The 17,696-nt window shown below is 51.9% G+C and overlaps 8 protein-coding genes and 2 non-coding genes across 10 annotated transcripts; 6 read left to right on the forward strand and 4 right to left on the reverse strand.

The window, feature by feature from the left end:
- F5J12DRAFT_828306 (TAF1 transcription initiation factor TFIID subunit TAF1) lies at window positions 1-4,066 on the forward strand. The gene is given in 17 exon segments (XM_051745611.1): window positions 1-88; window positions 138-582; window positions 628-776; window positions 824-1,103; window positions 1,151-1,335; window positions 1,390-1,479; window positions 1,508-1,618; window positions 1,668-1,763; window positions 1,815-1,978; window positions 2,031-2,543; window positions 2,563-2,684; window positions 2,742-2,808; window positions 2,858-3,086; window positions 3,144-3,295; window positions 3,385-3,511; window positions 3,619-3,655; window positions 3,720-4,066. 17 exon segments carry the CDS (start codon window positions 77-79, stop codon window positions 3,995-3,997), a joined length of 3,057 nt encoding a protein of 1,018 aa, XP_051600669.1. The 5' UTR covers window positions 1-76; the 3' UTR covers window positions 3,998-4,066.
- F5J12DRAFT_828314 (uncharacterized protein) lies at window positions 4,067-6,557 on the reverse strand. The gene is made up of 5 exons (XM_051745612.1): window positions 6,254-6,557; window positions 6,159-6,190; window positions 5,852-6,104; window positions 5,573-5,797; window positions 4,067-5,510 (listed from the first exon to the last, which is right to left on the reverse strand). Exons 1-5 carry the CDS (start codon window positions 6,477-6,479, stop codon window positions 4,165-4,167), a joined length of 2,082 nt encoding a protein of 693 aa, XP_051600670.1. The 5' UTR covers window positions 6,480-6,557; the 3' UTR covers window positions 4,067-4,164.
- A 410-nt stretch (window positions 6,558-6,967) lies between these two features.
- On the forward strand, window positions 6,968-7,684 carry F5J12DRAFT_905417 (uncharacterized protein; the record flags this gene model as incomplete). Its single annotated transcript, XM_051748655.1, has 3 exons — window positions 6,968-7,175; window positions 7,222-7,520; window positions 7,571-7,684. 3 exons carry the CDS (start codon window positions 6,968-6,970, stop codon window positions 7,682-7,684), a joined length of 621 nt encoding a protein of 206 aa, XP_051600671.1.
- Window positions 7,685-7,718: 34 nt separating this feature from the next.
- On the reverse strand, window positions 7,719-9,370 carry F5J12DRAFT_937645 (uncharacterized protein). Its single transcript, XM_051749639.1, has 4 exons — window positions 8,918-9,370; window positions 8,459-8,866; window positions 7,969-8,406; window positions 7,719-7,916 (listed from the first exon to the last, which is right to left on the reverse strand). The coding sequence occupies exons 1-4, from the start codon at window positions 9,186-9,188 to the stop codon at window positions 7,801-7,803; spliced, it is 1,233 nt and encodes a 410-aa protein (XP_051600672.1). The 5' UTR covers window positions 9,189-9,370; the 3' UTR covers window positions 7,719-7,800.
- A 94-nt stretch (window positions 9,371-9,464) lies between these two features.
- Window positions 9,465-11,398, forward strand: F5J12DRAFT_768192 (uncharacterized protein; the record flags this gene model as incomplete). The annotated part of the gene is made up of 8 exons (XM_051742214.1): window positions 9,465-9,559; window positions 9,627-9,691; window positions 9,750-9,806; window positions 9,868-9,943; window positions 10,051-10,093; window positions 10,150-10,565; window positions 10,624-10,797; window positions 10,847-11,398. The coding sequence occupies exons 1-8, from the start codon at window positions 9,533-9,535 to the stop codon at window positions 11,396-11,398; spliced, it is 1,410 nt and encodes a 469-aa protein (XP_051600673.1). The 5' UTR covers window positions 9,465-9,532.
- A 112-nt stretch (window positions 11,399-11,510) lies between these two features.
- Window positions 11,511-12,905, reverse strand: F5J12DRAFT_74818 (uncharacterized protein). The gene is made up of 3 exons (XM_051742095.1): window positions 12,466-12,905; window positions 12,326-12,398; window positions 11,511-12,267 (listed from the first exon to the last, which is right to left on the reverse strand). Exons 1-3 carry the CDS (start codon window positions 12,871-12,873, stop codon window positions 11,624-11,626), a joined length of 1,125 nt encoding a protein of 374 aa, XP_051600674.1. The 5' UTR covers window positions 12,874-12,905; the 3' UTR covers window positions 11,511-11,623.
- Window positions 12,906-12,969: 64 nt separating this feature from the next.
- F5J12DRAFT_828366 (u3 small nucleolar RNA-associated protein 11) lies at window positions 12,970-14,453 on the forward strand. Its single transcript, XM_051745613.1, has 7 exons — window positions 12,970-13,333; window positions 13,382-13,595; window positions 13,652-13,842; window positions 13,897-14,023; window positions 14,049-14,165; window positions 14,227-14,269; window positions 14,333-14,453. The coding sequence occupies exons 1-5, from the start codon at window positions 12,998-13,000 to the stop codon at window positions 14,162-14,164; spliced, it is 984 nt and encodes a 327-aa protein (XP_051600675.1). The 5' UTR covers window positions 12,970-12,997; the 3' UTR covers window position 14,165; window positions 14,227-14,269; window positions 14,333-14,453.
- F5J12DRAFT_719688 (PLC-like phosphodiesterase) lies at window positions 14,317-15,799 on the reverse strand (the record flags this gene model as incomplete). The annotated part of the gene is made up of 8 exons (XM_051741184.1): window positions 14,317-14,544; window positions 14,597-14,853; window positions 14,904-15,125; window positions 15,182-15,214; window positions 15,262-15,304; window positions 15,362-15,450; window positions 15,507-15,530; window positions 15,583-15,799. The coding sequence occupies 8 exons, from the start codon at window positions 15,797-15,799 to the stop codon at window positions 14,317-14,319; spliced, it is 1,113 nt and encodes a 370-aa protein (XP_051600676.1).
- Window positions 15,800-16,033: 234 nt separating this feature from the next.
- On the forward strand, window positions 16,034-16,139 carry F5J12DRAFT_t107. The gene has a single exon. It is a non-coding gene; the product is annotated as a tRNA-Leu (tRNA).
- A 1,441-nt stretch (window positions 16,140-17,580) lies between these two features.
- Window positions 17,581-17,686, forward strand: F5J12DRAFT_t108. The gene has a single exon. It is a non-coding gene; the product is annotated as a tRNA-Leu (tRNA).
- The last annotated feature ends 10 nt before the right edge of the window (window positions 17,687-17,696 follow it).

Consider the following 17,696-nt stretch of genomic DNA (forward strand, 5'->3'; position numbering starts at 1 on the left):
AAGGGGAAGTGTATTTGTCAGCAAGACAATTGCTCAAGCTTGTCTCAGTGACGTTCGTGACAGAGCTTGGGCCGGAATGGACAACCAGGTGCGTGCCACGTCCATCACCAAGCAAACGATAGTCAAGCAGTTTGTAGGAAGAAACCGATGTCATATCCACTCTGACAGGGTTTTCTCTGAGCAACGTCCTCGCGGATCTGTCTCTACCTGCAGCTTCTGGTCTTTCTAGCACCCTCGGTCTCTCCGGTTTGCCTGCAATAGATGCCTCACAGATCTATAACGACAAGTGGGATGACGAAGGAGCTGTTGGAGCAGATGAGGGAGAAGATTTTGAAGATGAGGTCGACAGGGAGCTTGAGCAGGAGATGGCTGGCGACGGTGTGGTCAAACTAGAAGTCCAGTCCCCGACTGCTGTGCAACCCCCGCGAAAGCGCGTCAGGACTGTGAAGCGAATGATCGAGAGACCAAAGAGCGTCTACGAACGCTTTCCAGCTTTCGAGAAGGACAAGGTTCTGGACTTCTCAGAGTTGTTCAAGGGTTACATATCCAAGAAGTCTCGCATAGCTAAACGTCCCCTTGCCGGTGAGTCGATTCGTTTGCATTTGACTAGAATGCCGAGTTTTGCAGCTGAGAGCGTCTATCCCCGCAAGAGGGAGACCGCCAGAGCTTTCCTCGATGCAATTGTCGGTGACGCCAAACGCCAGAATGAGAACAGACGTGTTGAAGAGGCTATGTCTGCTGGCAGTATAGAGAACGATCTTATACGAGCCATCGAGGTAACGCATACTCCGCTATTCATCAAACTGTGACTCACAAGGAGCAGGAACGCGAGAAATCTGCACTTCCAGTTACGCTTCCCTTGCATGACAGAAGTTTCGACCTAGTGTTATTGTCGAATTGGGAGGATAAGATTGTTTACGAATCCAAGGATACAACAGCATTCCCACCTCCCGAGTCTGACAGTCTGACTACCCCTGTGAACAAGGCACTAGAGTCTGGGGCATGGACACAAAGCATCATATGGGGTTTCGGACAACCGTTCCGCCATTTTACTCAGCTCGAGCTTAGCGAGGACGATTTTGCCCACGAGGAACGCCCTCAGAGTAGGTCTTTTGCCTTCATCGACATACACGCCTTTATCTTGTGTCAGCCGAGACTGTCAGACCACGCAAGCGCATGAGGGCTGACACTACGCAACCTCGTGATAAATTCAATCTATCCAACGACCACCTCTATGAGGTAGCCAAGGAAGGAGGCCGCCACCGAGTACGCCAGACGTTCGGCCAACTGGTTGTGGAACATGCATACCCTGCACAAAAGCTTCAGCTGCCATTTGTGAGCATTCAAGTAGTCCGATTATGAGAGCTACTGAAACAGTGACCACATCAGTACAAAACTCGCCTTTCCAAGCACGAAGCGCGCTCGTTCCATCGGCCAGCCTTACAGTTTCCTACGAATATTGAATTTCGCTTCAGCAAAGTACGTACGGCGAAGAAGAAGAAGAAAGATAAGGCTGGGAGAAAGCTTGGAAAAGGCGGGAATGTTGGTGAAGGATTGCAGTAGGACTGGTGACCTGACCTTAAAGGACACGAGCAATTTTGTCCTTTGGGAATATTCTGTACGCACATTTCGTTCTGTCTATAATGAAATCTCACAGTATGCGGCAGGAAGAACACCCCCCAATCATTCCGAACTTCGGCATGGGTAGTATCCTCGTCAATTACTACCGCAAGAAAGACGAAAAAGACGACTATATGCCTAAGGTGGGGTTCGCTATCTACAGCCCCACATCGCAGTGACTCGACCCTTTGCAGCTTGATCTTGGTGTGCCCTTTGTACTAGAACCTCAAGATGAGTCACCGTTCATGAAGTTCGGTTATGTATACCCCGGACAGACGTTTCCGGCGCTGTACAATAATCTAGTCCGAGCACCTCTTTTCCGTCACAAGCCATATCTGACAGACTTTCTTGTTGTGAAGTGCGGAAGTTCCCTGGATGCTGCTTTTGATATTACTGACGAGCGCAAACAGAAGCACTAACAAGGGGGAGAGCAAGTATTATTTGAGAGAGATCAAGAACCTCTTCGTGATAGGTCAAACTTATCCGGTTACTGAGGTCCCAGGGCCCCACTCCCGAAAAATCACAAGCACTATTAAACACAGGCTCCAGATCATCGCGTTCAAGTTACTTAAGAAAAGCCGAGACGAGCGTCTTAAGATTTCACGCCTGATGAAGTATTTCCCAGATCAAAACGAGTTGCAAATGCGACAAAGGCTGAAGGAATTTATGGAGTATCATAGGAGAGGACCTCATCAAGGCTTCTGGCGGCTCAAATCTACGACAATAGTACCGAGTGAATCGGATATGCTCAAAATGGTTGGTCCAGAGCAGGTTGTGCTCATGGAGAGTATGCAGGTTGGACAGCGCCACTTGCAGGATTCGGGCTACACTCAGACCGCAGATGTGGATGGTGATGAGGAGGGCGAAAGCAAACTCTCGATCGAACAGCAGCTTGCACCGTGGATTACGACGAAAAATTTCCTGTTCGCGACACAGGCAAAGGCAATGCTCCGACTTCACGGAGAAGGAGATCCAACTGGGCGAGGGGGAGGCATTTAGTTTCATTCGCATATCGATGAAAGACATATTTGTCAAGGCTGGAGAAGACTATGAACAGAAGCTAGGTAATGGTGATAATTCCTAACGCTGTATACTTCAGCAAACTGACTTGGTCCTATCAGCCGAGGCTGAAAATCGGCCAAAGTCAGCTCACAGATATAATGTCGCTGAGCAACAGCAGATTTACAAGTCTGAGATCGAGCGAATCTGGAAAGCTCAATATTGATTCTCTAAGCAGGAAGGACGAACCCGAACTTTCGCCGGATGACGAGGTGCCTCCTGAGCCGAAAAAACTTCAAAGACAAGGATCTTATCGGTTCGACACGCCCCTTTCTCCCGCTGCGGTGTCACCAGCCCCTGTTGGCCCTTCTTCTCCCGCATTCAGTCGTGGGTCCTCGCTAGACCGGGACCGAGAAATGAGCATGGGCCCTGACGGGAGCCGCAAGGTACTGCGGATAAAGCGTCTGGTGGGCTATTCTGAGTGAATGAGCGGGCGCTGTTTCTGATGGAAGCCCTCGTAACAGGTAGATGGTGACTGGCGGACGGAGATTATTCGTGATCCCGCCGTAATCCGTGCCTACGTGCGTGCGCGGCAACAAATTGAGGAGGAGACGACTCTGGCCGATAACTTGGCGCCCACTGGCGATGCGGACACCGACAAACGGTACAAGAAGAGGTATGGGACCATGTTCTTAATGTTGCATGCCGGATGTCATTTAACCTGCCATACCCCCCAAAAAAAATAAAAATAAAATAAAATAACAGACTGGAAGAACGGATAGCCAGAATGAAGAAGAACCAGGAACGCCGTCTGCATCGCAAGAATGCCAAGCTTGTCAAGGAGGGAGGTGCGCCGATGCAAATTGACAGACCACTTAAGCCAGATACGACGGTGAGGCCTTTTTTCCGACACGTTCTTTGGACACGTTTCGTCCGTGTGGAGGAAATATAAATTTATGTTGGGAAAACTTGTTGCGCTAATATTCTCTTCCCATACAGAGGCGCTGTGGACATTGCGGGCAGATGGGTCACATGAGTATGTTATCATCCCACCTGTACGATGATCGGGCGACCCACTGACCCGGTCAATGGAACTACAGAGACGAACCGGAAATGTCCCCGTTGGGCCGAATTCAACAGCGGAACTCCGCCTCTTCCCGTGCCTCCCAACTCTGCCACAAACCCAACGGCTGTGACACCTGGCATGCCCAGTTTTAGTGGGTTTAACCGACCAACGCAAAATGCTGGTTTCACGTTTGGCGCTGCCGTTCCTTCGCCCTTGGCGACCAGTCCGCCGCTGTCAGCGATGGAGGACCGTGATGTTGAAACGCCGTCAAGTTCAGCGCCGAAGATAAAATTAACTCTGAAGCGTTCATGATTTTCACGTTTCTTTTTAGTTCGCGCTTTTGTCTTACTTAGAATACTGTAACCATATTTACAAGGCAAAGAACACTATTTGCATGATTGATTCACATATGCGCAGGAGCCAGCCATCTGATGAAAAACAAACTACAAAAAAGAAGGAAAAAAAAAAGCGGCAAATAATCACGCAATGGCCATCTCAACGTCCCGAAGCCGCGGAGAATCTATCGGCTCCCGCTTAACTACTGTGGTCAAGCGTGGCGTGCCATACTGCTGCTTGTAGTCGACATTAATTTTTACAAGCAGATTGCGAATAAGTTCTGCGTGCTTTCTCCGCTGCTCGATTGTGATTTCCTTGCCCGGATTGTAATGGTCAAGCTCGATTCCACCTACTTTGCGTGCCAGTTCGTGCTCGTCGCTGCTCCCCTCGGAAGTCTCGGTGATGGAGCGAAGGCTGGGCAGGACGGTGTGCGATGCCGTAGGCGAAGACCGTGATGAGCTCGGGGTCGTTCCACGGGACATGTCCGGAGAGCAAGGAGGTGGCGATCGGGGAGGGTACATCGTCGTAATGGGTGGGAGTCTGCACGGCCCGGCTTCCTGCTGGTGCTTGAGGGAGGGGAGTTTAAGATCGGAGTCCTCGGGAAGCAAGCGAGGATAAAGTTTATTCAATGAAGACAGCGTGACCTTGGGTGCCGTAAGAGGGCTCAGCTTGGCAGGACGAGCAGAGCCAGGGCCGTTCAGCTTGGGCTCCATCGGCTCTGGAGCACTTCGCGAGGCGGTCTTCAGCGGAACCATCGTGTGCAATGCTTTCCTCGTGAAGTCGGGTGCTTCCAGGTGGACGGGGGGTTGGGCACCGCGAGAAGGTCGAGAGTAATCGAACTGGAAGGAGTCTGCAATGGTCGAATAATGGGGAGGGGTAGCATTCGAAGGCGTCGAGCTAGATGAATATGGTGAGGTGGGATCTAGCGGTGGGGTCGGGTGATGATAACTGGCAGTAGGGTGATAAAGGGACGACGTCGTGTACGACGAAGGATTGATGGGGTGGTCTTGGGTTACAGCAGCAACGGTGCGTTGCTGCGAAGGTGCAAATGCGTCCGCTTGAGAAGGCTGCACTGTGTACACCTGTCCATATTGGTTCTGCTGAACAGACGGATAAGAGGACCTGCCAAGAGCAGGGGGAGATGGATAAGAGCTCGACATGGAGTACGGAGTGGACGTCTGGGTGTACCCTTGGTCTTGGCCAAACGAACCCATCGGGGTTGGGAGGCCTGGCATGCCAGCAAGGCCTAATTGATTGAGGCCATCGGGGTCAAAGTAGGAAGATGGAGAAAGGCGTTCTGGAACGAGGGGATGTGCCTGGCCACGGTGACTGACGCCAGTAACGTCGCGTCCGAGAGCAACGAGGAATTCGTTGACTGCGGCGAGCTCATCCGGCGTCCGGATATCCAAGGATATCGATCGAGGGTTGAAAGAATCCTCGTGGTGAGGGACATGGCCGTAGGCGAGGGTATTCAGCCGGTGTGCCATGTCTGCGACGGAAGACTTTAATTTCTGGATTGTCATCGTTAGACAAATGAAAAAAAACACTTACCGGAGTCATAGGAAGGACTGACCTTCCTTTTCTTCATGTCAGAGAAGAAATCATTTACGCTGTACTCCATGGGACGCTTATTGCGTGCAGGGACGGAGGGAGTCTTGATGTCATCCCACGATGTATGATTCGAAGAGAAGGAATCATAAGCAGAGACGTGGCGCGAGAGGTGAACGTCGCGGTCCAACTCAGGGGACGGAGTAGGAAGGATAGCATAATGGGGTGCTGTTATCAGGCAGTCAATGTGGGCCGGCGGGAAAATGTCGGCTAAGGACGTACCATCAGAAGGTGGTTTAGTGCGAGCAAACGGAGTCTTTGCAGGTGTGGTCGTGTTTACTGCTGCGGATGAAGGCTTCGTGGATAAGGGTTTGTTGAGGATGCCTCTCGCGTGCTCGCCACGAATACGAGTGAGATAAGCTGGATCGCTGACGGTGATTGCCTTTGAGTGTTTGTGCTGAGCATGATGTTCTTCAGTGTGAATTTTTTCGTGTTTCTTGAGGTCCTGCGGGCGTTTGAAGGACTTTTTGCAGATCTAAGCAAGGGTTAGCAGACGGACGAAAGGTGATGTGGGGGGGATGTGAGGTACCTCGCAAACATGAGGTTTCAGAGGGGTGTGAACTGAAACGGGGGGGAAGATGAGCAATGCATGAGCGGGAGAGGGGGGGGGAGGAATATACATGCCTCTGAGATGGCTAGTGATGTGATCGCGCTTTGCACAAGACGTGTTGCAGTCTTTCCACTTGCAAGTGAGACAAAGGTTGTTGGTGCTCTTTCTGCCGATGTGCTCGTTGCAGAGATGGTTGTAGAGCAACTCGGGATCGTTGAATGCGGAGGTGCAGTCGAGCCATTGGCAAGGAAATGAATCCTGCTTGTCGTTGTCTTGGGTGGGGGATGGCTGTCGTTCCATGGTGGAAGGGGTAATACTCCAAGCTTTGACCGGTGTGGTCGAATTTAACTCGTCACTTGCAATGGTCTCCCGTCCTTGGCCAAGACTTGGCACTCTCTTGCCCAGCCAAGACATTTCCTTTTATGGGAAAATCGCCAAGCACTCCCACGATGACATTTTAGAAGTACTGAGACTATCTTGGCAATCCCTTGGCTCTGTTGGGGGCTAAGGAGGTCCTCTTCCACGTGGTCCCTCCGTGACTTCGCTCTGCTGACTAATTCCCGCCGGCCACATCGTTCCTGGGTGACCAACACACAAGGAACTCAAGTACATAGCTGTCTGTGGATAGGTGATAGGTGATAGCGGCTGTGTGGTGGTGCAGATGGGCAATACTACAGTTTCTGCTGCGGAATTCACTTGGGCTGCTTCTTGGCACAGCGTGGAAAACCCAACTTCCAAATCAGGCCATCCTTCAATATAGCTCATGCGCGTTCGATTCCAAGCAGAATATGTCGTCAAAATACCCGGACCACCTCTCTGCAGGCCCGGTATCGCCTCGCCACTCCAAATCGCGTGCAAGACGCGAAGCTTCGGGCGTATTCTCTCTCTTCCAGGCCCCCCAGATCCAACAATTCAAGGAAGCCTTTCAACTCATCGACCATGACAAGGACGGCTGGGTGACCGAATCAGATCTCAAGGAAGTCTTTGCAAGTCTAGGTGTGTGCCTTCCCTGCAAGAAACACCCTCCCCCTCACCAGTCTAGGGATATCCCCGACGAAGAAAATGCTGGACGAGTTGCTCAGTGCACGTCCTGGTGGCACAGCCACCCCTCATACGCGCCCCACACTGTCACCACAGGACCACGTCCCCTCCGCTGTCGATAGAGGAATAAACTTTACCATGTTCCTGACCATGATGAGCGAACGACTGTTTGAATTTGACCCGGAGGCGGAATTAAAAGAGGCATTCGAATGCTTCGACGAAGGTGACACAGGTATGGTCAAGGTAGACGAAATGCGAAAATGGATGGGAGAGGTCGGCGAGAGAATGGATCAGCAAGAGGCAAGCCCTTTCCTGTCTCCGTCACGTCCTGTATCCAATTCCCCTCTTAGATCGACAAGTTCCTCAAAGGCTCGTTCACCGACCGACAAGGCAACTTCAACTATAGGGAATGGATAAAGGTGTTGCGTGTAAACGACGAGGGAGACGCTGAACCCCAATCATGATCAACACCAGATACCGTATCCACGTCCTGATGTATGTATAACAGGAGAAAAATAGTTTCGCATACCCCCATATCCTCCAGGACTGCTGCACGAGCAAAAATAACAGGATTTCGCAGTCAAATCCATTTCCCTTCAATCGGTTCCGCGGGGAAATGATCCTTTTCGATCGCGAGTTCTCTGAATATCTCTTCAGTGGGCTCCTGTGATTCTGTCTCTCCAACTGTCTTCAAAGCTGCGTGTAGAGAACGATCAGTACCGCTAAAAATATTGCGAGTGCTACCAACCTTCGCCCCTGTTCTCACCTAGGCTCTCGTCAGTTCCTTCTGTCCCTGACCGTGCCGCAATAAGTAACAGCTCCGCCCCTTCGTAATCCAACAAGTCGATGCATTTGCAAGGAGTGAAACGTAGTCCGAACGACCTTCCCCTTGTCTCCTTCTCAAAGACATACTTTAAAATCCCCTCGGGGTAGCTTGCCCGTCTCCCAGCAGGAAGCCCAACGCGCTGTCCAAATGAAGTGGGTTCCGCCTCCGGGTTCTTAACCTGAAGCACAAAGGATGACGCAGTGTGGATCCCCAGCTCTAACTGGACTTCCCCTGCTTCCGACGGGTGCGAGAGATGGTACCCGAGATGGGTCACGTTCCTAGAGACTGTCTTGCCTCGAGTGTTCACGATCGCATAGACTCCGCGCCCCGCAAGACGTACCGGGCCTTCATGGCGTTCTCCTGGTCGTGCTGTCAATTTTGTCTTGTTTGTCTTACATGGATAAATGTGTACCTCGTGTCTTGGTTTGGTACGACCGCTCCCCAAGCCCCTTCTCGAGGCTATGGAGATCGTCTCCTACCGCAGTTACACTCGCCCAATAGACTCCCTTGCCACTGGGAACATCAGGATCGGGTAGGCGCTTCTTACCGATGGTGATGAGCCGAAAGTGTGTCTTCAGTTGGTCTTTAGGCGACGGAGCCGGGACGACGTCTGCCCCTTCAGCGATAGTGGACATTTCATCGCTGTCTTGATTGTCTGTTTTCACTTCAGATGGATGTTGGCCCTCGGTATGCACACTGAATTCCGGTGGGCGAGGAATGAGGAGCATGTGAAAGTTCTTGACATCGTCAATATCTTGAACCTCCTCATGCTGAACTTTCGGTCGGTAGAAAAAGTAGATGTGACCCCGTTCGATAGCCCCTAGCGAATGAAAGGATGAGAGTAACAGTAACAAGATGGGAGTATGCAAACCTTCTTGAAAGGAATACCTCTTTGCCTCATCCTCGTCTGTTCTTGCTTTCTTCGCCTGAGCTTCCCCCGTCCCTGTTTCCTCCTCGTCGTCCCTGGGTTCTACCTCCTCCTGGGCCTCTCGCTTGTCGCCGACCTGTTGCTGTTCCTCAGTGTGTTTCGTTGATTCGGCTGTCGCGGCCCGTCTCCTCCTCCCCCTGCGAGGGCTGACTTCGGCCTTCTCGTGGGGGGCACTCGTACTCCTGTGACCTCCACTGCGTGTCTGCACTGGCATCGTTGATCTGGATGATGTCCACAGTGCAAGAAGGAGATAAGTTGGAGAGGGAGGTTGTTTGTAGTGTATTTGTGTGACGTCATGAGCGCGTCTCTTTTGCAAATGGAGCTTTCCTTGCTATCCGCTCGCATTGGCGGTGTGCCGTTCTCTGCGTGCGCAACTGATTTACGGCCTTGGTGCTGTTCCCCCTGAGACATGCATTTACCCCAAGTCCTGTGACGTCACACGAGCCCAGTGTGCCTTCCATAAATGGACGAAATCAGCATGGGTTATCTCAGGTTATCTCCGAGTCGGGTGTGATAAGACAGCGCCGAGAGTTTGCTGCTGGCCGACGACCTCTGCCAATGTTCACCAAAGAGAAGAAACCGCATGTAAGTGGCAGGATATCCCTGACACGGGTAATTGGGACATGCCGAAATATATGACCGTCGCATCCAGTCCTCAATCACACAGCTGGTCAACCTCCTGACCGGGCAGGACCACGCAAAAGAATCGTATGACGAGTACGTCCAGTCGTGGCGCCCCCATCTGACAGACACTCATATGAACCATCCATCATAGCCTACCAGAACTTGCCAGCTCGATATCTTTGCAATCTAAAGGCCTACAGTCCACCGGGTGAGCAAACAGTGAAAATCGCCCTCCCTCAGGCGCCCGCTGGCTGAGCACATGAAAACAGACCAGCTGAGGCGTCCAGGGCACTAAGAAAGAAAATCAAACACGGAGATTCACACCAGAAGTACAGAGCCCTGTTCGTGCGTCCCCTCGCCACTGTCAAGGATCTCTTGCCCTCTACTGACAGAAATCCTTCGGGTAACGTGATTACGTGCTCCTTGTCCCACATAATATCCCGTGTGACCAGATACTGGACGCCTTGATGGCAAACGGAGATCAGACATTTCGAAGTAAGGATTCCGCCATGAACCACAATGATCTCAATGACACCACTACATGGTCATAGCCAAATGCATGGACCACCAACTCGTCGATGCCCTCAAGCAGCTCGCCTCTGACCCTTACGCAGACAGCGAAGTCCGCAGGAAGCTCGCAAAAGTTCTTTCGGGCTGGAGTGTCCAGTACAAGGGCGAACCTTTCCTGTCACACATCGCGAGTGTGTATGCACAATACGAGGATCTTCATCGCCCGTCGCAGCAGCAGGCTCCAGGAGGGAACAGGACGGAGGTCGATAAGATGTTGCACAATGCTTGGTTGTCCTCCGACGGTGCAGAACAGAAAAAGAAGGATAAGGAGGTAAAGGAAGCCAAAGAAGAAGCGAAGCGCAAAGCTAAACAGGAGAAGGCAGAGGCGAAACGTAGGGCGGAAGAGGAAGCTCGGAGATCGAAAGACCGGTCGCGAAGGCGCTTTGACTTTGACAAAGTACGAGGACCCTGACGGTTCATCGGAACAGTGATGACTAGACGCCTTCCTGTGACAGGAAAAACCCCAAATTATCAACTCCATTGCCAATGCCAGTCAAGCGAGTAGTAATCTCATCAACGCCATGAAACTCGTCAACTTGGATAAGGAAAGTGTCGCAACTAATTCCCACGTGAAAGATTGTCTGGAGAAGGCGAAAGCGGCACGCAAGACTATTGTGCGGTATATCCAAGTATGGTTCCTTCCGGTGATATGTTTTACCGTTCCGATGTCCTTTCCAGCTCGTTGAAAACGAGGAGATGATCGGAACGCTTATCACTGCAAACGAACAAGTTATCGCCGCTATCCAAATGCATGATGACGTTCGTCGGTCTACACTTTCGCACGTTGCAAATGGAGAGCTAACGGGAGCCCCGCAGCTCGTTGCAGCAGGAGCTCCTTCGAAGGATCGTTCTGCTGACATACAATCTGGGGTAGAAGCTATGTCGCTCCACCCCGGCGGCCGCTCGAGGCTTCAGGGACAGAATGAACGAGAAATTAACAGTTACGAAGACGAACGAAATGGCAGCACTATCCACCCTGATCTGCAGGACCTGTCCTTTGGTTCTCTGGGAGATGAACAAGGGTCGCTGCCACCGCCAATGAGACCCTCTACACGGCACGGATCTTCCGACGACGAGTGGGATCAGCAACGCGCAAATCTTTCTGAATTCAGCGATTTTGAAAGCGAGGATCTGCATGAAAATTATCGTGCAGGACCAAGTTCGAATACCCACGGGCATGAAGAGTCGGAAAATGTGGAAGATCCATTTGCCGACCCTTTTGCAGACTGATGACCTTGGGGTATTTATTTCCATTACCCATGTACACCTACGAAGCTCTGAATCCATAATTCGAATGTAAGTCAAGTCACTGGCAGATTACAATAGGCTACATATTGGTAGGATGGGACTGGCCAAAGAGGTGGAGAAGTGAGACGGCAAGAAATTCGACACCCAATAGTTTCTCAGTCCATATCATAATGATGCATAGGTCGGAAAGAAGGCGAAAGGTGCGATTCAACCGGTTTCTATGCCGGTCTCAATTTCGGCACTCGGTTGTTGCTCCCCTGTACTCGGGGTGCCAACCATGGTAGTCTGAGAGTGCGAATCTTGGACATGGGGCTGCTGCGTCTGCGTCGGCTGCTGTGGGACCGGACAGGGTCCATGCATGCCGGCAGCGAGCCCAACACCACCCCCTACGACACCTACCGGACTCTCAAGGTACAGACGAATGAGCACGCTCTCAAGGGCGACGGCGCTCGCGACAGGGTAATCGTATGTTCGGGCGTGTTCGCGGATGGCACTGAAAAGCACACTCATGCGGTCCCACTGTTCTTGTACCGTGTGCGCCTGTGGGCCGGTTGCTATCACGGATAGCGGGGGGTAGGACGGTGTGACGCCTGGCGCAGCGTAGTGTGGAAAAGGATGCGGTAGGTTGGGTAGGGGGGTCGCTGCAGGGAAGCCGGGCATGGGTGGCTGTTGCGAAGGAGGCCCGGGGGCGGAAACAGGCGCGGCGCTCGTGGATGGAGTTGAATCTGTTCCAGCTGAGGGTGCAGTCTGACGCTTATTTCTGGCCTTTTCAGCCTCGACAGCAGCTCGTCTGCCCCTACGGGTAAACTGGAGATTAGCGGGTCCGATAGGGTGCGAGTGTTCAGATACGTCTAGAAATGTGTTAAGGACTACAAGGCATATGCTATGTATCATCGGGAAGCAACTAACAGCACACTCGGACCTCCTCGGTGTCGTAGTATGTCTTGTAGCTGATGGACGCCTGACACCCCTGTCCCTCCAGCTTCCGCGGTAACAACACGTCAACAACACGTGTGCAGGAGAGAGGAGGGGGGAGGTTAGGGGCTTACTTTTCTGCTGGGGACCTTTCTGACGCGTTCCGGATGCTTCTTGACGTACTTTTTGCGGCCGCTGCGGGAGTGACGAGCACAAACGAGTTTGGTGTGGTCCTTGAAGCGAGGAGGGATAGCTTTGCTGCCATGCGTGTCTCCCTTTACAAACTCGACCATCTGTGTTTCCTCCTCGCGAGTTCGCCACTCCTGGAAGGCGGCGAGGTCTTGGAAGACGAGGGTGTAGCCGTCGTCGGTGTCGCCTGAGCCATAGGGCGGGCGGGTGGAGGACTGTTTGGTGATGGACGGGGCGGTCGTCTGGGTGGAGGCCGACTGGATGTTTTGTGAGAAAGCCGTGTTCTGCTGCAAATGTGGAGGCAAAGGCTGGGACATGGCCAGCTGGCCCAGCCTGAAATGCTGGAAACTCATCCTCTTTTCGTCAAAAAACCAGCGCAAAATTGGCCCGCTTCAAGGCGCAATTCAAACGTGACACCGTGTTTCCCCATCCCTGTCACGCGGTCTCTGTGTCACGCGTGTTCTCTTCCTCCCAGCTATGACTTCCTCGCTCCGGAATTCGTTGCATCGCCGCTCTCACAAGGAGCGCGGGCAGCTCGCCCACCGCGCCCGGTTCGGGCTACTCGAAAAACACAAGGACTATGTGCTCCGTGCTAGAGACTACCATGCAAAGCAGGACCATCTCAACCGTCTTCGCCAAAAGGCTGCAGACAGGAACAAAGACGAGTTCTATTTTTCCATGCACAAGGAGAGAACGGTCGAGGGCGTCCACGTTCAAGACAGGGGAAACAAATCCATACCAATGGATATGGTCAAACTCTTAAAAACCCAGGATGAGGGATATATTCGCACTATGAGAGCTGCCGGGCTCAAGGTTTGCCATCCTGTCGTATTTGATTGCATGCATCGACTCCCGCAACAGAAAATCGAGAAGCTGAAAAATCAGCTCACGTCACTGGCAAACCTGGTATCCTTTTCGGACGAAGATCTGGATGTCGGCGACGAGCCATTGGACGAGTCTGAGCTAGAGACGTTGCGCGTAGCTGGGGTGCTTCCTCCCGAGCCCAAATCCAAGGGCAAGCGAAAACGCAACGCCACACCGCGGCTTGTAGTTTTTGCAGAAGATGAAACGGATGGTAGTCCCAGTATCATTTATTACCTCTCGGATAATAACGTGTTCCTCGCACGCCAGCACAAAAATACCTGGACCTCCATCATTCAAACAGCCAGTCAGCAGATTTAGAAAACCCCGCCCCGTTGGATGAGCCAGTTGACCTAGGCTGGAAAGACACTACCTCGACGAGGGCCGGACGACGACGGACACGCCATGAAGATACCAAAGATACAGTTGGTGACGTTGACGAAGAGGAGGCAGGGAATATTGTACCAGTAGCTTTCCCGGAGTGATCATATATGCCCACTGACGACGATGTCTAGAAACACCGCAAACGTCTCCTGAAAGAACTCGCTGCCCGCCTGAATAGAGACAGTCAACTCCTGTACGCGCTACGCGAGCTAGAGATGCAGCGCCAACTTGTTGGCAAGGGCGGCCGTAGAAAGATCCGTGGAGTAGAAGAGATAGGGGATAGGTGCCGACAACGAGGATGACGACGAAGACAACGATCAGCGTACGCCAGTACGAGAATCTAATCCAAAGACCTACAAACCTCGTATATACAAGTGGCGTGTAGAAAGAAAGCGATGAGGTATAGTGCAACCAAAAAACTTCAACTGTCATGCGTTGACGCAGGTACCACGTCCTAATAGATCAAGACATTCGGTCCATAATATATGAGCGTCTGAGTACCATGTCCGTTTCTCCATCTAACATTGGCTCTGCACATGTCGATCCATCTTTTACCAAAGTATGTAGCCATTACCCAAGACGACACCAGATATGAGAAGCCCCACCGTCCCCGGTCCAAAACCAGAAAGTGGTGCACTATTGGCACTTGAATTTGATCCACCAGATCCCGAAGAGTTGGTCTGAGGTATAGGGGTGGCAATCGGTGTGGATGGGTTATACGTTACACCATTGGCGGCGGCGGCGACCTCGAAGACAGAGCCCCCACCATACTCGTAGAACTAGGGCGGAAAGTTGAGCGTGTATTCGTGACAAAGGCAAGTCCTCACTAACGTCTACCAGCATGAAATTTGGGTTCCTCCCATATTCACTAACACAGAGCTCGAGCTGAGCACCAAGTGAATTGGGACCTGAGACGGCGTTGGTCTCATTCGCTTGCCCTGGATCAGGTACGGGCTGCCCGAGGAGCATCTGATCAAGAAAATGATTTATCAGGTACATCTGTGTGGATGGATCCCCTCCAGTACGGTTGACACTGCAATCAAATGTCGTGGTAACGTCGTAAGGAGTTTCCCAGATGTTGGTGAATTCTGATCAACGACAGATGTAGCTTCCAGCGTTCAACAGGTGTACAACGTACCACTGATGATGTAAGGAACGCTGGCGAAATCCGCATTTGTATCCATAAAGGTAATGAGGCGTGTCCCAGAGTCAATGAGAGTGCCTAAGGTAGGCCACTGACTGGCGGGCATCGATGCTGATGGGGGTGAGTATGACACAGTGTCAAGCCCAGCAGACTTGTAGAGACTGTCATAGGCGGTTGGCGGGAAACCGTCGGAATTAACAACAAGAATCGAAAGCACTGGATGTAGAGGTACGCTGAATTTGGAGCCTGGTCTCCTTCGCAACGGAACTTACCATCGTTGGGGTTGGCGTCTAGCCAAGATTTCACTGCGGTGACGCGTTAGGCATGTCATTTCCGTGTGTTAACGGCCCACCTGTTTGGAGGTACGCCGAAAGTGGACCACCATCATACAAAAGCTGCGAACGGTGAGCCTTGGATGACTTGGAAACCGGTCAGACGGAATATTCACGAACACAGGAAGTGTGGCAAAGCTCGATGGTACCACTTTGATTGTGTGCCTGTACCTGGAGCATCCGAATACCATCTTTCAACTGTTGAGAAACTGGTTTCCCGCGACTTCGTGAGGATTTTACTCAAGAATTTCGAAGTCGAGCTCACTGTTATAATCCTGGTTGGCGGCCACTGTAGCTAATCAGCACGTGGCTCCTCTGAAGAATGCATGTAGCCCACTGACGGTTATTAACGCCCACGGCATAGGAGTCGTGAGTGCCGACGAAGGTGACATTCCCAAACGACCGGGCACACAAGTCTGGGCTACCGTTACAGGTCGTTGCTCGGCGAACTCCTGGCGTGTACGGAGAGGCTGCTACGAATTCGCTCAACAGTGCCAAGAACGGGACATAGCACGCAATCAGGGCGGCCAGCGCCGGTGGGAACGACAAGGAACGCATGAGAGCAAGTGGAAAGAAAGGGTGAGAAAGTGCAAGCTCAGTTAGTGACAGATGGTGTTTCTTAGCATCGCAACGAGACGTTTAGCGTTGGAACAGTCAGCGTAGCTGTGACCCGCAGCTGAAACACTCTCGGCTACCAAGTCATCGGATATGATCACACGCCCCCTATTTCGGCACGAGAGCAGTTCCCTCATACCTCCCCCTTTCGAAGACCAGCTCTTCCTCGGTTCTAACGGCGAGATGGCCGAGCGGTCTAAGGCGCCAGACTAAGGACTAGGTCATTCGATGACCGCAGCATATCTGGTCCGAAAGGGCGTGGGTTCGAATCCCACTCTCGTCACATCTTTTTGGAGAAGGCCTGTTCGTTCCCGGGTGATGTGGGTTTGTAATATAGCGTAATTTTAGCACATCGCCAGTTTATTGGTATCCATGTAACTCGGGAGAAGCACTGCCAGGCGGCCGTTGACAGACCCCAATTGTGAACCAGACTAGCATACAGACCAGGCACTTCGATATGACACGAAATATTCTCACTGACCGGAGGTTATGCCACACCAACTGCAATATATAATGCTACGAGCTCACCGCCCTTGATCTGACAACAACTTTCGGGCTCAGCAGGACGCCAGCCTATCACAAGATTGTACCTGTGGTCAATGGTGCCTTGAACATTGGAAGGATGAGGACGGGAGGCACAAGGCACATGTGTTCTCAGGTGAGCACAGCAGTGCATCCCACCGAAACGAGTCAAGTGTGTTTCTGTAGTGAAGTGAATGACAATCGTACCCAAGATCAGATAAATCCAACTCCGCAGTGAAGCATCGCTCGCCGAAGATGGGCCAGAAGATCGCTTCGTGATAGTAGTGTGTCGCACCAAATAATTAGTCACCTAGTGGTATTAAGTTGTCTACAACACCTGAGTAACGGTAAGCAGCTTCACCAGCGTTGTCAGTAGGGAAGAGAGGGCACACTCCTCTCTTCCGTGTTGCACACTTCCGACATAAGTGGGATGAGTGGGGGACGGGTAGAATGTCTAGTGTCGGCATGGAAGTAAGTTCCTTCCCAGTGATACGTTGTATCACGTTTTCGTCAGATACTGGGGTTAATTGCATCAGACATCCCATTGTTGCCTGGACAGATCAACAGAACAAGATCCAGGCACAGTCCGCCTTCATAAGCTCGGATGGAAGGACATGGCTTCTCGGTCGGCCAAGATCATTTCTTTTAGTGGCACGGTTTTCGCACTCTTCAGACCAGTTGCAAGTTTTGGCGGAACCTGAGAGGTATCTAAAGACAACATTTTACGGACTTACTTTGCACACACCCTGTGTCTAACTTTGACGGTGGGTCCGTGCCGGAGCACAGGCCCCATCTGGATGTTTAAATGATATTTGGTTATTGTAAACGTACCGGTGTGTGAATAATTGTCTGCTGTTCCGCGACTACAAGGGGCTGCAAAGTATCGCCGATGAGTCATCCGCGCGATCGTTGGAGCGCTGAACCCTTGCTTGCAGGTGTGATAATCATCACGCAACTACACCTTGTGTCTCGTCGACTCTTGCGTTGACAAGAGTCTCGAGCAAACACAAGTTAGTCATTTGCGCACTCTACCAACCTCTTACGTAAGGGTAAGTACATACCTTTGTCACGGCGTGACCAACAGTGTTATGGTCTGTTGTCCCGGACTACGGGAGCTGCACTTTTCCCGAGAGAGGCGCCTCCTGACCCCCCCCCCGGCGGCCTCAATGGGACATCTTGCAACGAAAGCAGAATGAAGAATCGGCGAGATGGCCGAGCGGTCTAAGGCGCCAGACTAAGGACTAGGTCATTCAATGACCACAGTATATCTGGTCCGAAAGGGCGTGGGTTCGAATCCCACTCTCGTCACATCTTTTTG

The sequence above is a fragment of the Pisolithus orientalis genome (genome assembly GCF_024613125.1).
Source record: "Pisolithus orientalis strain OTSU chromosome Unknown F5J12scaffold_12, whole genome shotgun sequence".
Taxonomy (NCBI): Eukaryota; Fungi; Basidiomycota; class Agaricomycetes; order Boletales; family Pisolithaceae; genus Pisolithus; species Pisolithus orientalis.